The sequence below is a fragment of the Lampetra fluviatilis genome, chromosome 45 (assembly GCF_964198595.1).
Source record: "Lampetra fluviatilis chromosome 45, kcLamFluv1.1, whole genome shotgun sequence".
Taxonomy (NCBI): domain Eukaryota; kingdom Metazoa; phylum Chordata; class Hyperoartia; order Petromyzontiformes; family Petromyzontidae; genus Lampetra; species Lampetra fluviatilis.
Genome location: NC_136319.1, coordinates 7,529,503 through 7,548,898, shown reverse-complemented (window position 1 = coordinate 7,548,898; position 19,396 = coordinate 7,529,503). Strand labels below are relative to the sequence as shown.

The following is a 19,396-nucleotide window of genomic DNA, read 5'->3' as shown; positions in this document are numbered from 1 at the left end:
GGTCTCTGTGTGAGTCTATGGGTCTCTGTGTGTGTCTGTGGGGCTCTGTGTGAGTCTACGGGTCTCTGTGTGGGTCTCTATGGGTTTCTATGTCTCTGTGTGATTCTATGGGTCTCTGTGTGAGTCTATGGGTCTCTATGGGTCTCTGTGTGAGTCTATGGGTCTCTCTGTTACTGTGTGAGTCTATGGGTCTCTGTGTGAGTTTATGGGTCTCTGTGTGAGTCTATGGGTCTCTGTGTGAGTCTATGGGTCTCTCTGTTACTGTGTGAGTGTGTTGGTCGCTGTGTGAGTCTGTGGGTGTCTGTGTGAGTCTGTTGGTCTGTGTGAGTGTATGTCTCTGACTGTGTGAGTCTGTGGGTTTCTGTGTGAGTCTATGGGTCTCTGTGTGAGTCTATGGGTCTCTGTGTTACTGTTTGAGTCTATGGGTCTCTGTGTGAGTCTATGGGTCTCTGTGTGAGTGTATGGGTCTCTGTGCGAGTCTATGGGTCTCTATGTGAGTCTGTGGGTCTCTGTGTGAGTGTGTGGGTCTCTGTGTGAGTCTATGGGTCTCTGTGTGAGTCTATGGGTCTCTGTGTGAGTCTATGGGTCTCTGTGTGAGTCTATGGGTCTCTGTGTGAGTGTATGGGTATCTGTGCGAGTCTATGGGTCTCTATGTGAGTCTGTGGGTCTCTGTGTGAGTGTGTGGGTCTCTGTGTGAGTCTTTGGGTCTCTGTGTGAGTCTATGGGTCTCTGTGTGAGTCTATGGGTCTCTGTGGGAGTCTATGGGTCTCTGTGTGAGTCTATGGGTCTCTGTGTGAGTCTATGGGTCTCTGTGTGAGTCTATGGGTCTCTGTGTGAGTCTATGGGTCTCTGTGTGAGTCTATGGGTCTCTGTGTGAGTCTATGGGTCTCTGTGTGAGTCTATGGGTCTCTGTGTGAGTCTATGGTTCCCTGTGTGAGTCTGTGGGTCTCTGTGTGAGTCTGTGGGTCTCTGTGTGAGTCTGTGGGTCTCTGTGTGAGTCTGTGGGTCTCTGTGTGAGTCTGTGGGTCTCTGTGTGAGTCTGTGGGTCTCTGTGTGAGTCTGTGGGTCTCTGTGTGAGTCTATGGGTCTCTGTGTGAGTCTCTGGGTCTCTGTGAGTTCATGGGTCTCTGTGTGAGTTCGTGGGTCTCTGTGTGAGTCTATGGGTCTCTGTGTGAGTCTATCGGTTTCTGTGTGAGTCTATGGGTCTCTGTGTGAGTCTATGGGTCTCTGTGAGTTCATGGGTCTCTGTATGAGTCTATGGGTCTCTGTGTGAGTCTATCGGTCTCTGTGTGAGTCTTTGGGTCTCTGTGTGAGTCTATGGGTCTCTGTGTGAGTATATGGGTCTTTGTGAGTTCATGGGTCTCTGTGTGAGTCTGTGGGTCTTTGTGTGAGTCTATGGGTCTCTGTGTGAGTCTATGGGTTTCTATGTGAGTCTATGGGGTCTGTGTGAGTCTATCGGTCTCTGTGTGAGTCTATGGGTCTCTGTGTGAGTCTATGGGTCTCTGTGTGAGTCTGTGGGTCTCTGTGTGAGTCTGTGGGTCTCTGTGTGAGTCTATGGGTCTCTGTGTGAGTCTATGGGTTTCTATGTGAGTCTATGGGTCTCTGTGTGAGTCTATCGGTCTCTGTATGAGTCTATGGGTCTCTGTGTGAGTCTGTGGGTCTCTGTGTGAGTCTGTGGGTCTCTGTGTGAGTCTATGGGTCTCTGTGTGAGTCTGTGGGTCTCTGTGTGAGTCGGTGGGTATCTGTGTGAGTCGGTGGGTCTCTGTGTGAGTCTGGGTGTCTGTGTGAGTCTATGGGTCTCTGTGTGAGTCGGTGGGTCTCTGTGTGAGTCTATGGGTCTCTGTGTGAGTCTATGGGTCTCTGTGTGAGTCGATGGGTCTCTGTGTGAGTCTGTGTGTCTCTATGTTGCTGTGTGAGTCTATGAGTCTCTGTGTGACTCTATGGGTCTCTGTGTGAGTCTGTGGGTCTCTGTGTGAGTATGTGGGTGTCTGTTTGAGTCTGTGGGTCTCTGTGTGAGTCTACGGGTCTCTGTGTGAGTCTATGGGTCTCTGTGTGAGTCTATGGGTCTCTGTGTGAGTCTATGGGTCTCTGTGTGAGTCTATGGGTCTCTGTGTGAGTCTATGGGTCCCTGTGTGAGTCTATGGGTCTCTGTGTGAGTCTGTGGGTCTCTGTGTGAGTCTGTGGGTCTCTGTGTGAGTATATGGGTCTCTGTGTGAGTCTATGGGTCTCTGTGTGAGTCTGTTGGTCTCTGTGTGAGTCTGTGGGTCTCTGTGTGAGTCTGTGGGTCTCTGTGTGAGTCTATGGGTCTCTGTGTGAGTCTCTGGGTCTCTGTGAGTTCATGGGTCTCTGTGTGAGTTTGTGGGTCTCTGTGTGAGTCTATGGGTCTCTGTGTGAGTCTATCGGTTTCTGTGTGAGTCTATGGGTCTCTGTGTGAGTCTATGGGTCTCTGTGTGAGTCTATGGGTCTCTGTGTGAGTCTATGGGTCTCTGTGTGAGTCTATGGGTCTCTGTGTGAGTCTATGGGTCTCTGTGTGTGTCTACGGGTCTCTGTGTGAATCTATGGGTCTCTGTGAGTTCATGGGTCTCTGTGTGAGTCTGTGGGTCTCTGTGTGAGTGTATGGGTCTCTGTGTGAGTCTATGGGTTTCTATGTGAGTCTATGGGTCTCTGTGTGAGTCTATCGGTCTCTGTGTGAGTCTATGGGTCTCTGTGTGAGTCTATGGGTCTCTGTGTGAGTCTATGGGTCTCTGTGTGAGTCTGTGGGTCTCTGTGTGAGTCTATGGGTCTCTGTGTGTCTATGGGTCTCTGTGTGAGTCTGTGGGTCTCTGTGTGAGTCTACGGGTCTCTGTGTGTCTATGGGTCTCTGTGTGAGTCTATGGGTTTCTATGTGAGTCTATGGGTCTCTGTGTGAGTCTATCGGTCTCTGTGTGAGTCTATTGGTCTCTGTGTGAGTCTGTGGGTCTCTGTGTGTTTCTATGGGTCTTTGTGTGTCTCTATGGATCTCTGTGTGTGTTTATGGGTCTCTATGTGAGTCTATGGGTCTCTGTGTGAGTCTATGGGTCTCTGTGTGAGTCTATTGGTCTCTGTGTGAGTCTATGGGTCTCTGTGTGAGTCTTTGGGTCTCTGTGTGAGTCTATGGGTCTCTGTGTGAGTCTATGGGTCTTTGTGAGTTCATGGGTCTCTGTGTGAGTCTGTGTGTCTTTGTGTGAGTCTATGGGTCTCTGTGTGAGTCTATGGGTTTCTATGTGAGTCTATGGGTCTCTGTGTGAGTCTATCGGTCTCTGTGTGAGTCTATGGGTCTCTGTGTGAGTCTATGGGTCTCTGTGTGAGTCTGTGGGTCTCTGTGTGAGTCTGTGGGTCTCTGTGTGAGTCTATGGGTTTCTATGTGAGTCTATGGGTCTCTGTGTGAGTCTATCGGTCTCTGTATGAGTCTGTGGGTCTCTGTGTGAGTCTGTGGGTATCTGTGTGAGTCTGTGGGTCTCTGTGTGAGTCTATGGGTCTCTGTATGAGTCTATGGGTCTCTGTGTGAGTCTGTGGGTCTCTGTGTGAGTCGGTGGGTCTCTGTGTGAGTCGGTGGGTCTCTGTGTGAGTCTGGGTCTCTGTGTGAGTATTTGGGTGTCTGTGTGAGTCTATGGGTCTCTGTGTGAGTCGGTGGGTCTCTGTGTGAATCTATGGGTCTCTGTGTGAGTCTATGGGTCTCTGTGTGAGTCTATGGGTCTCTGTGTGAGTCGATGGGTCTCTGTGTGAGTCTGTGTGTCTCTATGTTGCTGTGTGAGTCTATGAGTCTCTGTGTGACTCTATGGGTCTCTGTGTGAGTCTGTGGGTCTCTGTGTGAGTATGTGGGTGTCTGTTTGAGTTTGTGGGTCTCTGTGTGAGTCTACGGGTCTCTGTGTGAGTCTGTGGGGTTCTGTGTGAGTCTATGGGTCTCTGTGTGAGTCTATGGGTCTCTGTGTGAGTCTATGGGTCTCTGTGAGTCTATGGGTCTCTGTGTGAGTCTATGGTTCTCTGTGTGAGTCTATGGGTCTCTGTGTGAGTCTATGGGTGTCTGTGAGTCTGTGGGTCTCTGTGTGAGTCTATGGGTGTCTGTGCGAGTCTCTGGGTATCTGTGTGAGTCTATTGGTCTCTATGTGTGTCTATGGGTCTCTGTGTGAGTCTATGGGTCTCTGTGTGAGTCTATGGGTCTCTGTGCGAGTCTATGGGTCTCTGTGGGAGTCTATGGGTCTCTGTGTGAGTCTATGGGTCTCTGTGTGAGTCTATGGGTCTCTGTGTGAGTCTATGGGTCTCTGTGTGAGTCTATGGGTCTCTGTGTGAGTCTATGGGTCCCTGTGTGAGTCTATGGGTCTCTGTGTGAGTCTGTGGGTCTCTGTGTGAGTCTGTGGGTCTCTGTGTGAGTCTGTGGGTCTCTGTGTGAGTCTGTGGGTCTTTGTGTGAGTCTGTGGGTCTCTGTGTGAGTCTATGGGTCTCTGTGTGAGTCTGTGGGTCTCTGTGTGAGTCTGTGGGTCTCTGTGTGAGTCTATGGGTTTCTATGTGAGTCTATGGGTCTCTGTGTGAGTCTATCGGTCTCTGTGTGAGTCTATGGGTCTCTGTGTGAGTCTATGGGTCTCTGTGTGAGTCTGTGGGTCTCTGTGTGAGTCTGTGGGTCTCTGTGTGAGTCTATGGGTTTCTATGTGAGTCTATGGGTCTCTGTGTGAGTCTATCGGTCTCTGTATGAGTCTATGGGTCTCTGTGTGAGTCTGTGGGTCTCTGTGTGAGTCTGTGGGTCTCTGTGTGAGTCTATGGGTCTCTGTGTGAGTCTATGGGTCTCTGTGTGAGTCTGTGGGTCTCTGTGTGAGTCGGTGGGTCTCTGTGTGAGTCGGTGGGTCTCTGTGTGAGTCTGGGTCTCTGTGTGAGTATTTGGGTGTCTGTGTGAGTCTATGGGTCTCTGTGTGAGTCGGTGGGTCTCTGTGTGAATCTATGGGTCTCTGTGTGAGTCTATGGGTCTCTGTGTGAGTCTATGGGTCTCTGTGTGAGTCGATGGGTCTCTGTGTGAGTCTGTGTGTCTCTATGTTGCTGTGTGAGTCTATGAGTCTCTGTGTGACTCTATGGGTCTCTGTGTGAGTCTGTGGGTCTCTGTGTGAGTATGTGGGTGTCTGTTTGAGTTTGTGGGTCTCTGTGTGAGTCTACGGGTCTCTGTGTGAGTCTGTGGGGTTCTGTGTGAGTCTATGGGTCTCTGTGTGAGTCTATGGGTCTCTGTGTGAGTCTATGGGTCTCTGTGAGTCTATGGGTCTCTGTGTGAGTCTATGGTTCTCTGTGTGAGTCTATGGATCTCTGTGTGAGTCTATGGGTGTCTGTGAGTCTGTGGGTCTCTGTGCGAGTCTATGGGTGTCTGTGCGAGTCTCTGGGTATCTGTGTGAGTCTATTGGTCTCTATGTGTGTCTATGGGTCTCTGTGTGAGTCTATGGGTCTCTGTGTGAGTCTATGGGTCTCTGTGCGAGTCTATGGGTCTCTGTGGGAGTCTATGGGTCTCTGTGTGAGTCTATGGGTCTCTGTGTGAGTCTATGGGTCTCTGTGTGAGTCTATGGGTCTCTGTGTGAGTCTATGGGTCTCTGTGTGAGTCTATGGGTCCCTGTGTGAGTCTATGGGTCTCTGTGTGAGTCTGTGGGTCTCTGTGTGAGTCTGTGGGTCTCTGTGTGAGTCTGTGGGTCTCTGTGTGAGTCTGTGGGTCTTTGTGTGAGTCTGTGGGTCTCTGTGTGAGTCTATGGGTCTCTGTGTGAGTCTGTGGGTCTCTGTGTGAGTCTGTGGGTCTCTGTGTGAGTCTATGGGTCTCTGTGAGTTCATGGGTCTCTGTGTGAGTTTGTGGGTCTCTGTGAGTCTATCGGTCTCTGTGTGAGTCTATAGGTCTCTGTGTGAGTCTATCGGTTTCTGTGTGAGTCTATGGTTCTCTGTGTGAGTCTATGGGTCTCTGTGTGAGTCTATGGGTCTCTGTGTGAGTCTATGGGTCTCCGTGTGAGTCTATGGGTCTCCGTGTGAGTCTACGGGTCTCTGTGTGTGTCTACGGGTCTCTGTGTGAATCTACGGGTCTCTGTGAGTTCATGGGTCTCTGTGTGAGTCTGTGGGTCTCTGTGTGAGTTTATGGGTCTCTGTGTGAGTCTGTGGGTCTCTGTGTGAGTATGTGGGTGTCTGTTTGAGTCTGTGGGTCTCTGTGTGAGTCTACGGGTCTCTGTGTGAGTCTGTGGGTCTCTGTGAGTCTGTGGGTCTCTGTGTGAGTCTATGGGTGTCTGTGCGAGTCTCTGGGTATCTGTGTGAGTCTATTGGTCTTTATGTGTGTCTATGGGTCTCTGTGTGAGTCTATGGGTCTCTGTGTGAGTCTATGGGTCTCTGTGCGAGTCTATGGGTCTCTGTGGGAGTCTATGGGTCTCTGTGTGAGTCTATGGGTCTCTGTGTGAGTCTATGGGTCTCTGTGTGAGTCTATGGGTCTCTGTGTGAGTCTATGGGTCTCTGTGTGAGTCTATGGGTCCCTGTGTGAGTCTATGGGTCTCTGTGTGAGTCTATGGGTCTCTGTGTGAGTCTGTGGGTCTCTGTGTGAGTCTGTGGGTCTCTGTGTGAGTCTGTGGGTCTCTGTGTGAGTCTATGGGTCTCTGTGTGAGTCTGTGGGTCTCTGTGTGAGTCTGTGGGTCTCTGTGTGAGTCTATGGGTCTCTGTGAGTTCATGGGTCTCTGTGTGAGTCTATGGGTCTCTGTGTGAGTCTATCGGTTTCTGTGTGAGTCTATGGGTCTCTGTGTGAGTCTATGGTTCTCTGTGTGAGTCTATGGGTCTCTGTGTGAGTCTATGGGTCTCTGTGTGAGTCTATGGGTCTCCGTGTGAGTCTATGGGTCTCTGTGTGAGTCTACGGGTCTCTGTGTGTGTCTACGGGTCTCTGTGTGAGTCTGTGGGTCTCTGTGTGAGTTTATGGGTCTCTGTGTGAGTCTATGGGTTTCTATGTGAGTCTATGGGTCTCTGTGTGAGTCTATCGGTCTCTGTGTGAGTCTATGGGTCTCTGTGTGAGTCTATGGGTCTCTGTGTGAGTCTATGGGTCTCTGTGTGAGTCTGTGGGTCTCTGTGTGAGTCTATCGGTCTCTGTGTGTGTCTATGGGTCTCTGTGTGAGTCTGTCGGTCTCTGTGTGAGTCTATGGGTCTCTATGGGTCTCTGTGTGAGTCTGTGGGTCTCTGTGTGAGTCTATGGGTCTGTGTGTGAGTCTATGGGTCTGTGTGTGAGTCTATGGGTCTCTGTGTGAGTCTGTGGGTCTCTATGGGTCTCTATGGGTCTCTGTGTGAGTCTATGGGTCTCTGTGTGAGTCTATGGGTCTCTATGGGTCTCTGTGTGAGTCTATGGGTCTCTGTGTGAGTCTGTGGGTCTCTGTGTGAGTCTGTGGGTCTCTTTGTGAGTCTACGGGTCTCTGTGTGTCTATGGGTCTCTATGGGTCTCTGTGTGAGTCTATGGGTCTCTGTGTGAGTCTGTGGGTCTCTGTGTGAGTCTATGGGTCTCTGTGTGAGTCTACGGGTCTCTGTGTGTCTATGGGTCTCTGTGTGAGTCTATGGGTTTCTATGTGAGTCTATGGGTCTCTGTGTGAGTCTATCGGTCTCTGTGTGTGTCTATGGGTCTCTGTGTGAGTCTGTGGGTCTCTGTGTGAGTCTATGGGTCTCTATGGGTCTCTGTGTGAGTCTGTGGGTCTCTTTGTGAGTCTATGGGTCTCTGTGTGACTCTATGGGTCTCTGTGTGAGTCTATGGGTCTCTGTGTGAGTCTATGGGTCTCTGTGTTGATGTGTGAGTCTATGGGTCTCTGTGTTACTGTGTGCGTCTTTGGGTCTCTGTGTGGGTCTCTATGGGTTTCTATGTCTCTGTGAGAGTCTATGGGTCTCTATGGGTCTCTGTGTGAGTCTATGGGCCTTTGTGTGAGTCTGTGGGTCTCTGTGTGAGTCTATGGGTCTCTGTGTGAGTCTGGGTCTCTGTGTGAGTCTATGGGTCTCTGTGTGAGTCTATGGGCCTCTGTGTGAGTCTGTGGGTCTCTGTGTGAGTCTATGGGTCTCTGTGTGAGTCTATGGGTCTCTTTGTGAGTCTATGGGTCTCTGTGTGAGTCTATGGGTCTCTGTGTGAGTCTATGGGTCTCTGTGTGAGTCTATGGGTCTCTATGGGTCTCTGTGTGAGTCTATGGGTCTCTGTGTGAGTCTATGGGTCTCTTTGTGAATCTATGGGTCTCTGTGTGAGTCTGTGGGTCTCTGAGTGAGTCTATGGGTCTCTGTTTGAGTCTATGGGTCTCTGTGTGACTCTATGGGTCTCTGTGTGACTCTATGGGTCTCTGTGTGAGTCTATGGGTCTCTGTGTGAGTCTATGGGTCTCTGTGTGAGTCTATGGGTCTCTGTGTGTGTCTATGGGTCTCTGTGTGAGTCTATGGGTCTCTGTGTGAGTCTATGGGTCTCTATGGGTCTCTGTGTGAGTCTGTGGGTCTCTGTGTGAGTTTATGGGTCTGTGTGTGAGTCTATGGGTCTGTGTGTGAGTCTATGGGTCTCTGTGTGAGTCTGTGGGTCTCTATGGGTCTCTATGGGTCTCTGTGTGAGTCTATGGGTCTCTGTGTGAGTTTATGGGTCTCTATGGGTCTCTGTGTGAGTCTATGGGTCTCTGTGTGAGTCTGTGGGTCTCTGTGTGAGTCTATCGGTCTCTGTGTGTGTCTATGGGTCTCTGTGTGAGTCTGTGGGTCTCTGTGTGAGTCTATGGGTCTCTATGGGTCTCTGTGTGAGTCTGTGGGTCTCTTTGTGAGTCTATGGGTCTCTGTGTGACTCTATGGGTCTCTGTGTGAGTCTATGGGTCTCTGTGTGAGTCTATGGGTCTCTGTGTTGATGTGTGAGTCTTTGGGTCTCTGTGTGGGTCTCTATGGGTTTCTATGTCTCTGTGAGAGTCTATGGGTCTCTATGGGTCTCTGTGTGAGTCTATGGGCCTCTGTGTGAGTCTGTGGGTCTCTGTGTGAGTCTATGGGTCTCTGTGTGAGTCTGGGTCTCTGTGTGAGTCTATGGGTCTCTGTGTGAGTCTATGGGTCTCTGTGTGAGTCTATGGGCCTCTGTGTGAGTCTGTGGGTCTCTGTGTGAGTCTATGGGTCTCTGTGTGAGTCTATGGGTCTCTTTGTGAGTCTATGGGTCTCTGTGTGAGTCTATGGGTCTCTGTGTGAGTCTATGGGTCTCTGTGTGAGTCTATGGGTCTCTATGGGTCTCTGTGTGAGTCTATGGGTCTCTGTGTGAGTCTATGGGTCTCTTTGTGAATCTATGGGTCTCTGTGTGAGTCTGTGGGTCTCTGAGTGAGTCTATGGGTCTCTGTTTGAGTCTATGGGTCTCTGTGTGACTCTATGGGTCTCTGTGTGAGTCTATGGGTCTCTGTGTGAGTCTATGGGTCTCTGTGTGAGTCTATGGGTCTCTGTGTGTGTCGATGGGTCTCTGTGTGAGTCTATGGGTCTCTGTGTGAGTCTATGGGTCTCTATGGGTCTCTGTGTGAGTCTGTGGGTCTCTGTGTGAGTCTATGGGTCTGTGTGTGAGTCTATGGGTCTGTGTGTGAGTCTATGGGTCTCTGTGTGAGTCTGTGGGTCTCTATGGGTCTCTATGGGTCTCTGTGTGAGTCTATGGGTCTCTGTGTGAGTTTATGGGTCTCTATGGGTCTCTGTGTGAGTCTATGGGTCTCTGTGTGAGTCTGTGGGTCTCTGTGTGAGTCTGTGGGTCTCTTTGTGAGTCTATGGGTCTCTGTGTGACTCTATGGGTTTCTGTGTGTGTCTATGGGTCTCTGTGTGAGTCTATGGGTCTTTGTGTGAATCTATGGGTCTCTGTGTGAGTCTATGGGTCTCTGTGTGTGTCTATGGGTCTCTGTGTGAGTCTATGGGTCTCTGTGTGAGTCTATGGGTCTCTGTGTTGATGTGTCAGTCTATGGGTCTCTGTGTGAGTCTATGGGTCTCTGTGTGAGTCTATGGGTCTCTGTGTGAGTCTATGGGTCTCTGTGTGAATCTATGGGTCTCTGTGTGAGTCTATGGGTCTCTGTGTGAGTCTATGGGTCTCTGTGTGAGTCTATGGGTCTCTGTGTTGATGTGTCAGTCTATGGGTCTCTGTGTGAGTCTATGGGTCTCTGTGTGAGTCTATGGGTCTCTGTGTGAGTCTATGGGTCTCTGTGTTGATGTGTCAGTCTATGGGTCTCTGTGTGAGTCTATGGGTCTCTGTGTGAGTCTATGGGTCTCTATCGGTCTCTTTGTGAGTCTACGGGTCTCTGTGTGGGTCTCTATGGGTTTCTATGTCTCTGTGTGATTCTATGGGTCTCTGTGTGAGTCTATGGGTCTATATGGGTCTCTGTGTAAGTCTATGGGTCTCTGTGTAAGTCTATGGGTCTCTGTGTGAGTCTATGGGTCTCTGTGTGAGTCTATGGGTCTCTGTGTGAGTCTATGGGTCTCTGTGTTGATGTGTCAGTCTATGGGTCTCTGTGTGAGTCTATGGGTCTCTGTGTGAGTCTATGGGTCTCTATCGGTCTCTTTGTGAGTCTGTGGGTCTCTATGGGTTTCTATGTCTCTGTGTGATTCTATGGGTCTCTGTGTAAGTCTATGGGTCTCTATGTGTCTCTGTGTACAACTCTAAACAGGTATTTTTTCCCCACTCCCCACTCCTCCACCTCCACGTCCCTCCGCCCACCACCCAGAAACGAGTTCGGTACGAGTTGAACTCCGCACCCGGGACAACTTCCGTTCCCCCTCCAACTCCGTCGGCCCCTGACGCCCTCCTGAAGTTTCGCCGTCCCCCACCAATCGGATGGCAGCGCGGGGAGACTGAGACCAGGAGGTGGTGGAAACGGCGTTCTTCGAAGAGGTCCGGGAAGTCCGGAGTTGTCGTAACGATGCCGCGGTGATGATGGCGACGACGCTGTTTGTGCGCGAGGAGTCGGGGCCTTGCGGGTCTTGCGGCCGCGTCGTGGAGTAGTGGGGCCTGGGACAGGGAGCCTCGGGGAGACGCGCGCTGAGACACACACAGAGACACGTACAGATACTCGGAGACTTGTGGGGGAGAGACTGAGATACGCGGAGAGACACTGAGAGACTCAACGGAGAGGCAGAGGCTCGCTGAGGCTCGCTGAGGCTCGCTGACACGCGCAGAGACACGCGCAGAGACACGCGCAGAGACACGCGCGCAGACACACACACAGACACACACACAGACACTCACACACACACAGACACCCACACACACACACAGACACTCGCACACAGACACTCACACACACACACAGACACCCACACAGACACTCACACACACACACACAGACACTCGCACACACACACAGACACACACACACAGACACACACACGCTCGCCCATGAGTCGTCCACTTCAAGGCACCAGCCGGTGAACTCCCCCCCACCACCACCCCCACCACCACCACCGACCACCACCACCGACCACCACCGCCCCTTCACGTTTTGCCGGAGGTCGCCGCTTTTCCCGTCCTCCTCCCCGGATCGCCGGATGTCCTCGTCCACGTAACCGTGGACGTCTGATGGTCGGCGTGGGAGGGGGGGGAGGAGGAGGAGGAGGTGGAGGAGGAGGAGGTGGAGGAGGTGGAGGAGGAGGTGGAGCAGAAGGAGAATGGCGTCCAAGGTCCTGAAGGAGATTGTCAGCAAGAAAAAGCGGCGATTCCAGGAGGATGGCTTCGACCTGGACCTCACGTGTATCCTGTAACCCAGCGTCACGCGCGGGGAGAGAGACACGGGGGGAGAGACACGGGGAGAGGGGAGAGAGACACGGGGAGAGGGGAGAGAGACACGGGGAGAGAGACACGGGGAGAGGGGGGAGAGACACGGGGGGAGAGACACGGGGAGAGGGGAGAGAGACACGGGGAGAGAGACACGGGGAGAGGGGAGAGAGACACGGGGAGAGGGGGGAGAGACACGGGGGGAGAGACACGGGTAGAGAGACACGGGTAGAGAGACACGGGGGGAGAGACACGGGGGGAGAGACACGGGTGGAGAGACACGGGGAGAGGGGAGAGAGACACGGGGAGAGGGGGGAGAGACACGGGGGGAGAGACACGGGAGGAGAGACACGGGGGGAGAGACACGGGGGGAGAGACACGGGGGGAGAGACACGGGTGGAGAGACACGGGGAGAGAGACACGGGGAGAGAGACACGGGGAGAGAGACACGGGGAGAGAGACACGGGGAGAGAGACACGGGGAGAGAGACACGGGGAGAGAGACACGGGGAGAGAGACACGGGGAGAGAGACACGGGGAGAGAGACACGGGAAGAGAGACACGGGGAGAGGGGGGAGAGACACGGGGAGAGAGACACGGAGAGAGAGACACGGGGAGAGAGACACGGGGAGAGAGACACGGAGAGAGAGACACGGGGAGAGAGACACGGGGAGAGAGACACAGGGAGAGAGACACACGGGGAGAGACACGGGGAGAGAGAGACACGGGGAGAGAGACACGGTGAGAGAGACACGGGGGGAGAGACACGGGGAGAGAGACACGGGGGGTGTTCGACAGAGCCTGTGGTGGAGGGAGAGACACGGGGAGAGACACAGAATGAGAAGAACCCCACCCACCCACACGGCCATCGTGAACCCCACCCACCCACACGGCCATCGTGAACCCCACCCACCCACACGGCCGTCGTGAACCCCACCCACCCACACGGCCATCGTGAACCCCACCCACCCACACGGCCATCGTGAACCCCACCCACCCACACGGCCTTCGTGAACCCCACCCACCCACACGGCCTTCGTGAACCCCACCCACCCACACGGCCGTCGTGAACCCCACCCACCCACACGGCCTTCGTGAACCCCACCCACCCACACGGCCATCGTGAACCCCACCCACCCACACGGCCTTCGTGAACCCCACCCACCCACACGGCCTTCGTGAACCCCACCCACCCACACGGCCGTCGTGAACCCCACCCACCCACACGGCCGTCGTGAACCCCACCCACCCACACGGCCACCGTGAACCCCACCCACCCACACGGCCATCGTGAACCCCACCCACCCACACGGCCATCGTGAACCCCACCCACCCACACGGTCATCGTGAACCCCACCCACCCACACGGCCATCGTGAACCCCACCCACCCACACGGCCGTCGTGAACCCCACCCACCCACACGGCCTTCGTGAACCCCACCCACCCACACGGCCACCGTGAACCCCACCCACCCACACGGCCATCGTGAACCCCACCCACCCACACGGCCATCGTGAACCCCACCCACCCACACGGCCATCGTGAACCCCACCCACCCACACGGTCATCGTGAACCCCACCCACCCACACGGCCATCGTGAACCCCACCCACCCACACGGCCGTCGTGAACCCCACCCACCCACACGGCCTTCGTGAACCCCACCCACCCACACGGCCACCGTGAACCCCACCCACCCACACGGCCATCGTGAACCCCACCCACCCACACGGCCATCGTGAACCCCACCCACCCACACGGCCATCGTGAACCCCACCCACCCACACCGCCATCGTGAACCCCACCCACCCACACGGCCGTCGTGAACCCCACCCACCCACACGGCCACCGTGAACCCCACCCACCCACACGGCCACAGTGAACCCCAGCCACACACACGTGAACCCAGCTCGTGCGAGTTCCTTGACTGTTGGCGTCTGCAGACATTTACCCGAACATCATCGCCATGGGCTTCCCTGCCGAGCGCCTCGAGGGAGTCTACAGGAACAACATCGACGACGTCTTCAAGTACAGAGAGACACACAGAGAGAGACACGCAGAGAGAGAGAGACGCAGAGACACGCGCAGACACGCAGAGAGAGACACGGAGACACATAGAGACACATACACACAGAGAGACACGCAGAGACACATACCCAGATATTGGTGCAGAGAGAGACAGACACACGCAGAGACACATACACAGATATCGGTGCAGAGAGAGACACGCAGAGAGACATACACAGATATACAGAGAGACACGCAGAGAGACATACACAGAGAGAGATACACAGAGATGAGCGGAGATGGAGAGATTTAGAGGGATAGATACACAGATACAGAGAAATCTACAAAGAGAGAAACGCTGAGATACGCAGAGATGGATACACACAGAGTGGATATACACAGAGTTATGGAGTTGTATACATTGAGGTAAAGAATACAGATACACAGAGATAGGCATGGCGATAGAGAGATACATACACACAGAGAAGATGCGCGCGTACATACAGACGCGCGCGCACATACAGATGCGCGCGTACATACAGACGCGAGCGTCCGTATGTACGCGCGCGTACATACAGACGCGCGCGTACATACAGACGCGCGCGTACATACAGACGCGAGCGTACATACGGACACACGCGTACATACAGACGCGAGCGTCCGTATGTACGCGCGCGTACATACAGACGCGCGCGCACATACAGACGCGCGCGCACATACAGACGCGCGCGCACATACGGACGCGAGCGTACATACGGACGCGCGCGCACATACGGACGCGCGCGCACATACGGACGCGAGCGTACATACGGACGCGAGCGTACATACGGACGCCCGCGCGCATACGGACGCGCGCGCGCATACGGACGCGCGCGCGCATACGGACGCGCGCGCGCATACGGACGCGCGCGCGCATACAGACGCGAGCGCGCATACAGACGCGCGCATACAGACGCGCGCGCGCATACAGACGCGCGCGCGCATACAGACGCGCGCGCGCATACAGACGCGAGCGCGCATACAGACGCGAGCGCGCATACAGGCGCGCGCGCATACGGACGCGCGCGCGCATACGGACGCGCGCGCGCATACGGACGCGCGCGCGCATACGGACGCGCGCGCGCATACGGACGCGCGCGCGCATACGGACGCGCGCGCGCATACGGACGCGCGCGCGCATACGGACGCGCGCGCGCATACAGACACACGCGTGTGTCGAGTTCGATTCCTGCTCACGGCCAAGTCCGGTGACAACTATACGAACCAATGCTGGGGCCTCCCCTAGGTTGACTCAGCCTCAAATGAGTTTCCTGGTGCAGTGTGCAGTCAACATCGACACTAGGGAGACAAAGGCGGCCGGGCGTGGTGCTGGCCACCCACCCCCACGTTTGTCACGGTGCCGGTAGCCTCCGTAGGTGCTAATTCTAGATGTGAAGCTTTCGTGAATGCAGCAAGGATTCATATTCTTGGGTTTTTTCGGTAAAGTCACCGTGTAGGTAAAAAATTAAAATTAATAAGAGTAAAATAGAAATAAAATAAAAATCACGACGTTTCGGAGGCAACACAAGCTTCCGTCTTCAGGTGGAACCGTCACAGCACGATAGCTGTATCAAGTAAAGAGAAATTCCAAGAAAACAGTCCTTGTATATATACTGGTTGAGGGTGGGAGGAGCCAAGGTAGGCACCTGGATATTATTATTGTGAGGTTCGGTGCGGCTGAAGCACGCTGCTAGGAATGAGCCTTTGTTGTGTAAACTAGGTGCGGATGATGTAAAGGTGCGTGTAAAAGGGACTGAGCCTTTTTGTTATGTAGAGGTGGTGCGGCTGAAATCGCTGCCAGGAAATGAGTCTTTGTTGTGTAGAATGGTTGACTGAGCCTATTGTTATGTAGAGGTGGTGCGGCTGAAATCGCTGCCAGGAAATGAGTCTTTGTTGTGTAGAGTGGTTGACTGAGCCTTTTGTTATGTAGAGGTGATGCGGCTGAAATCGCTGCCAGGAAATGAGTCTTTGTTGTGTAGAATGGTTGACTGAGCCTATTGTTATGTAGAGGTGGTGCGGCTGAAATCGCTGCCAGGAAATGAGTCTTTGTTGTGTAGAATGGTTGACTGAGCCTTTTGTTATGTAGAGGTGGTGCGGCTGAAATCGCTGCCAGGAAATGAGTCTTTGTTGTGTAGAATGGTTGACTGAGCCTATTGTTATGTAGAGGTGGTGCGGCTGAAATCGCTGTCAGGAAATGAGCCTTTGTTGTGTAGAATGGTTGACTGAGCCTTTTGTCATGTAGAGGTGGTGCGGCTGAAATCGCTGCCAGGAAATGAGTCTTTGTTGTGTAGAATGATTGACTGAGCCTTTTGTTATGTAGAGGTGGTGCGGCTGAAATCGTTGTCAGGAAATGAGTCTTTGTTGTGTTGAATGGTTGACTGAGCCTTTTGTCATGTAGAGGTGGTGCGGCTGAAATCGCTGTCAGGAAATGAGTCTTTGTTGTGTTGAATGGTTGACTGAGCCTTTTGTTATGTAGAGGTGGTGTGGCTGAAATCGCTGCCAGGATATGAGTCTTTGTTGTGTAGAATGGTTGACTGAGCCTTTTGTCATGTAGAGGTGGTGCGGCTGAAATCGTTGTCAGGAAATGAGTCTTTGTTGTGTTGAATGGTTGACTGAGCCTATTGTTATGTAGAGGTGGTGCGGCTGAAATCGCTGCCAGGAAATGAGTCTTTGTTGTGTTGAATGGTTGACTGAGCCTATTGTTATGTAGAGGTGGTACGGCTGAAATCGCTGCCAGGAAATGAGTCTTTGTTGTGTAGAATGGTTGACTGAGCCTATTGTCATGTAGAGGTGGTGCGGCTGAAATCGCTGCCAGGAAATGAGTCTTTGTTGTGTAGAATGGTTGACTGAGCCTATTGTTATGTAGAGGTGGTGTAGCTGAAATCGCTGCCAGGAAATGAGTCTTTGTTGTGTAGAATGGTTGACTGAGCCTATTGTTATGTAGAGGTGGTGCGGCTGAAATTGCTGCCAGGAAATGAGTCTTTGTTGTGTTGAATGGTTGACTGAGCCTATTGTTATGTAGAGGTGGTGCGGCTGAAATCGCTGCCAGGATATGAGTCTTTGTTGTGTAGAATGGTTGACTGAGCCTATTGTTATGTAGAGGTGGTGCGGCTGAAATTGCTGCCAGGAAATTATTCGTTGTTGTGTTGAATGGTTGACTTAGCCTATTGTTATGTAGAGGTGGTGCGGCTAAAATCGCTGTCAGGAAATGAGTCTTTGTTGTGTAGAATGGTTGACTGAGCCTTTTTGTTATGTAGAGATGATGCGGCTGAATTCGCTGCCAGGAAATTAGTCTTTGTTGTGTTGAATGGTTGGCTGAGCCTATTATGTAGAGGTGGTGGGGCTGAAATCGCTGCCAGGAAATGAGTCTTTGTTGTGTAGAATGGTTGACTGAGCCTTTTGTCATGTAGAGGTGGTGCGGCTGAAATCGTTGTCAGGAAATGAGTCTTTGTTGTGTTGAATGGTTGACTGAGCCTTTTGTTATGTAGAGGTGGTGCGGCTGAAATCGCTGCCAGGAAATGAGTCTTTGTTGTGTAGAATGGTTGACTGAGCCTATTGTTATGTAGAGGTGGTGCGGCTGAAATCGCTGCCAGGAAATGAGTCTTTGTTGTGTAGAATGGTTGACTGAGCCTATTGTTATGTAGAGGTGGTGCGGCTGAAATCGCTGCCAGGAAATGAGTCTTAGTTGTGTGGAATGGTTGACTGAGCCTATTGTTATGTAGAGGTGGTGCGGCTGAAATCGCTGCCAGGAAATGAGTCTTTGTTGTGTAGAATGGTTGACTGAGCCTATTGTTATGTAGAGGTGGTGCGGCTGAAATCGCTGCCAGGAAATTAGTCTTTGTTGTGTAGAATGGTTGACTGAGCCTATTGTTATGTAGAGGTGGTGCGGCTGAAATCGCTGCCAGGAAATGAGTCTTTGTTGTGTAGAATGGTTGACTGAGCCTATTGTTATGTAGAGGTGGTGCGGCTGAAATCGCTGCCAGGAAATGAGTCTTTGTTGTGTAGAATGGTTGACTGAGCCTATTGTTATGTAGAGGTGGTGCAGCTGAAATCGCTGCCAGGAAATGAGTCTTTGTTGTGTAGAATGGTTGACTGAGCCTATTGTTATGTAGAGGTGGTGCGGCTGAAATTGCTGCCAGGAAATGAGTCTTTGTTGTGTAGAATGGTTGACTGAGCCTTTTGTTATGTAGAGGTGGTGCGGCTGAAATCGCTCCCAGGAAATGAGTCTTTGTTGTGTAGAATGGTTGACTGAGCCTATTGTTATGTAGAGGTGGTGCGGCTGAAATCGCTGTCAGGAAATGAGCCTTTGTTGTGTAGAATGGTTGACTGAGCCTTTTGTCATGTAGAGGTGGTGCGGCTGAAATCGCTGCCAGGAAATGAGTCTTTGTTGTGTAGAATGATTGACTGAGCCTTTTGTTATGTAGAGGTGGTGCGGCTGAAATCGTTGTCAGGAAATGAGTCTTTGTTGTGTTGAATGGTTGACTGAGCCTTTTGTCATGTAGAGGTGGTGCGGCTGAAATCGCTGTCAGGAAATGAGTCTTTGTTGTGTTGAATGGTTGACTGAGCCTTTTGTTATGTAGAGGTGGTGTGGCTGAAATCGCTGCCAGGATATGAGTCTTTGTTGTGTAGAATGGTTGACTGAGCCTTTTGTCATGTAGAGGTGGTGCGGCTGAAATCGTTGTCAGGAAATGAGTCTTTGTTGTGTTGAATGGTTGACTGAGCCTATTGTTATGTAGAGGTGGTGCGGCTGAAATCGCTGCCAGGAAATGAGTCTTTGTTGTGTTGAATGGTTGACTGAGCCTATTGTTATGTAGAGGTGGTGCGGCTGAAATCGCTGCCAGGAAATGAGTCTTTGTTGTGTAGAATGGTTGACTGAGCCTTTTGTTATGTAGAGGTGGTGTGGCTGAAATCGCTGCCAGGAAATGAGTCTTTGTTGTGTAGAATGGTTGACTGAGCCTATTGTTATGTAGAGGTGGTGTGGCTGAAATCGCTGTCAGGAAATGAGTCTTTGTTGTGTAGAATGGTTGACTGAGCCTATTGTTATGTAGAGGTGGTGTGGCTGAAATCGCTGTCAGGAAATGAGTCTTTGTTGTGTAGAATGGTTGACTGAGCCTATTGTTATGTAGAGGAGGTGTAGCTGAAATCGCTGCCAGGAAATTAGTCTTTATTGTGTAGAATGGTTGACGGAGCCTATTGTTATGTAGAGGTGGTGCGGCTGAAATCGTTGTCAGGAAATGAGTCTTTGTTGTGTTGAATGGTTGACTGAGCCTATTGTTATGTAGAGGTGGTGCGGCTGAAATCGCTGCCAGGAAATGAGTCTTTGTTGTGTAGAATGGTTGACTGAGCCTATTGTTATGTAGAGGTGGTGCGGCTGAAATCGCTGCCAGGAAATGAGTCTTTGTTGTGTAGAATGGTTGACTGAGCCTATTGTTATGTACAGGTGGTGCGGCTGAAATCGCTGCCAGGAAATGAGTCTTTGTTGTGTAGAATGGTTGACTGAGCCTTTTGTCATGTAGAGGTGGTGCGGCTGAAATCGTTGTCAGGAAATGAGTCTTTGTTGTGTAGAATGGTTGACTGAGCCTTTTGTTATGTAGAGGTGGTGCGGCTGAAATCGCTGCCAGGAAATGAGT

The 19,396-nt window shown here is 52.2% G+C and overlaps 1 protein-coding gene across 1 annotated transcript in view; it reads left to right on the top strand.

The window, feature by feature from the left end:
- The first annotated feature begins 11,610 nt into the window (after positions 1-11,610).
- Positions 11,611-19,396, top strand: part of PTEN (phosphatase and tensin homolog) — a 41,001-nt gene continuing 33,215 nt past the window's right edge. Inside the window, 2 exon segments of the mRNA XM_078876779.1 lie at positions 11,611-11,697; positions 13,664-13,748. Coding sequence (XP_078732905.1) covers positions 11,616-11,697; positions 13,664-13,748 — 167 coding nt within the window. The 5' untranslated portion in view covers positions 11,611-11,615.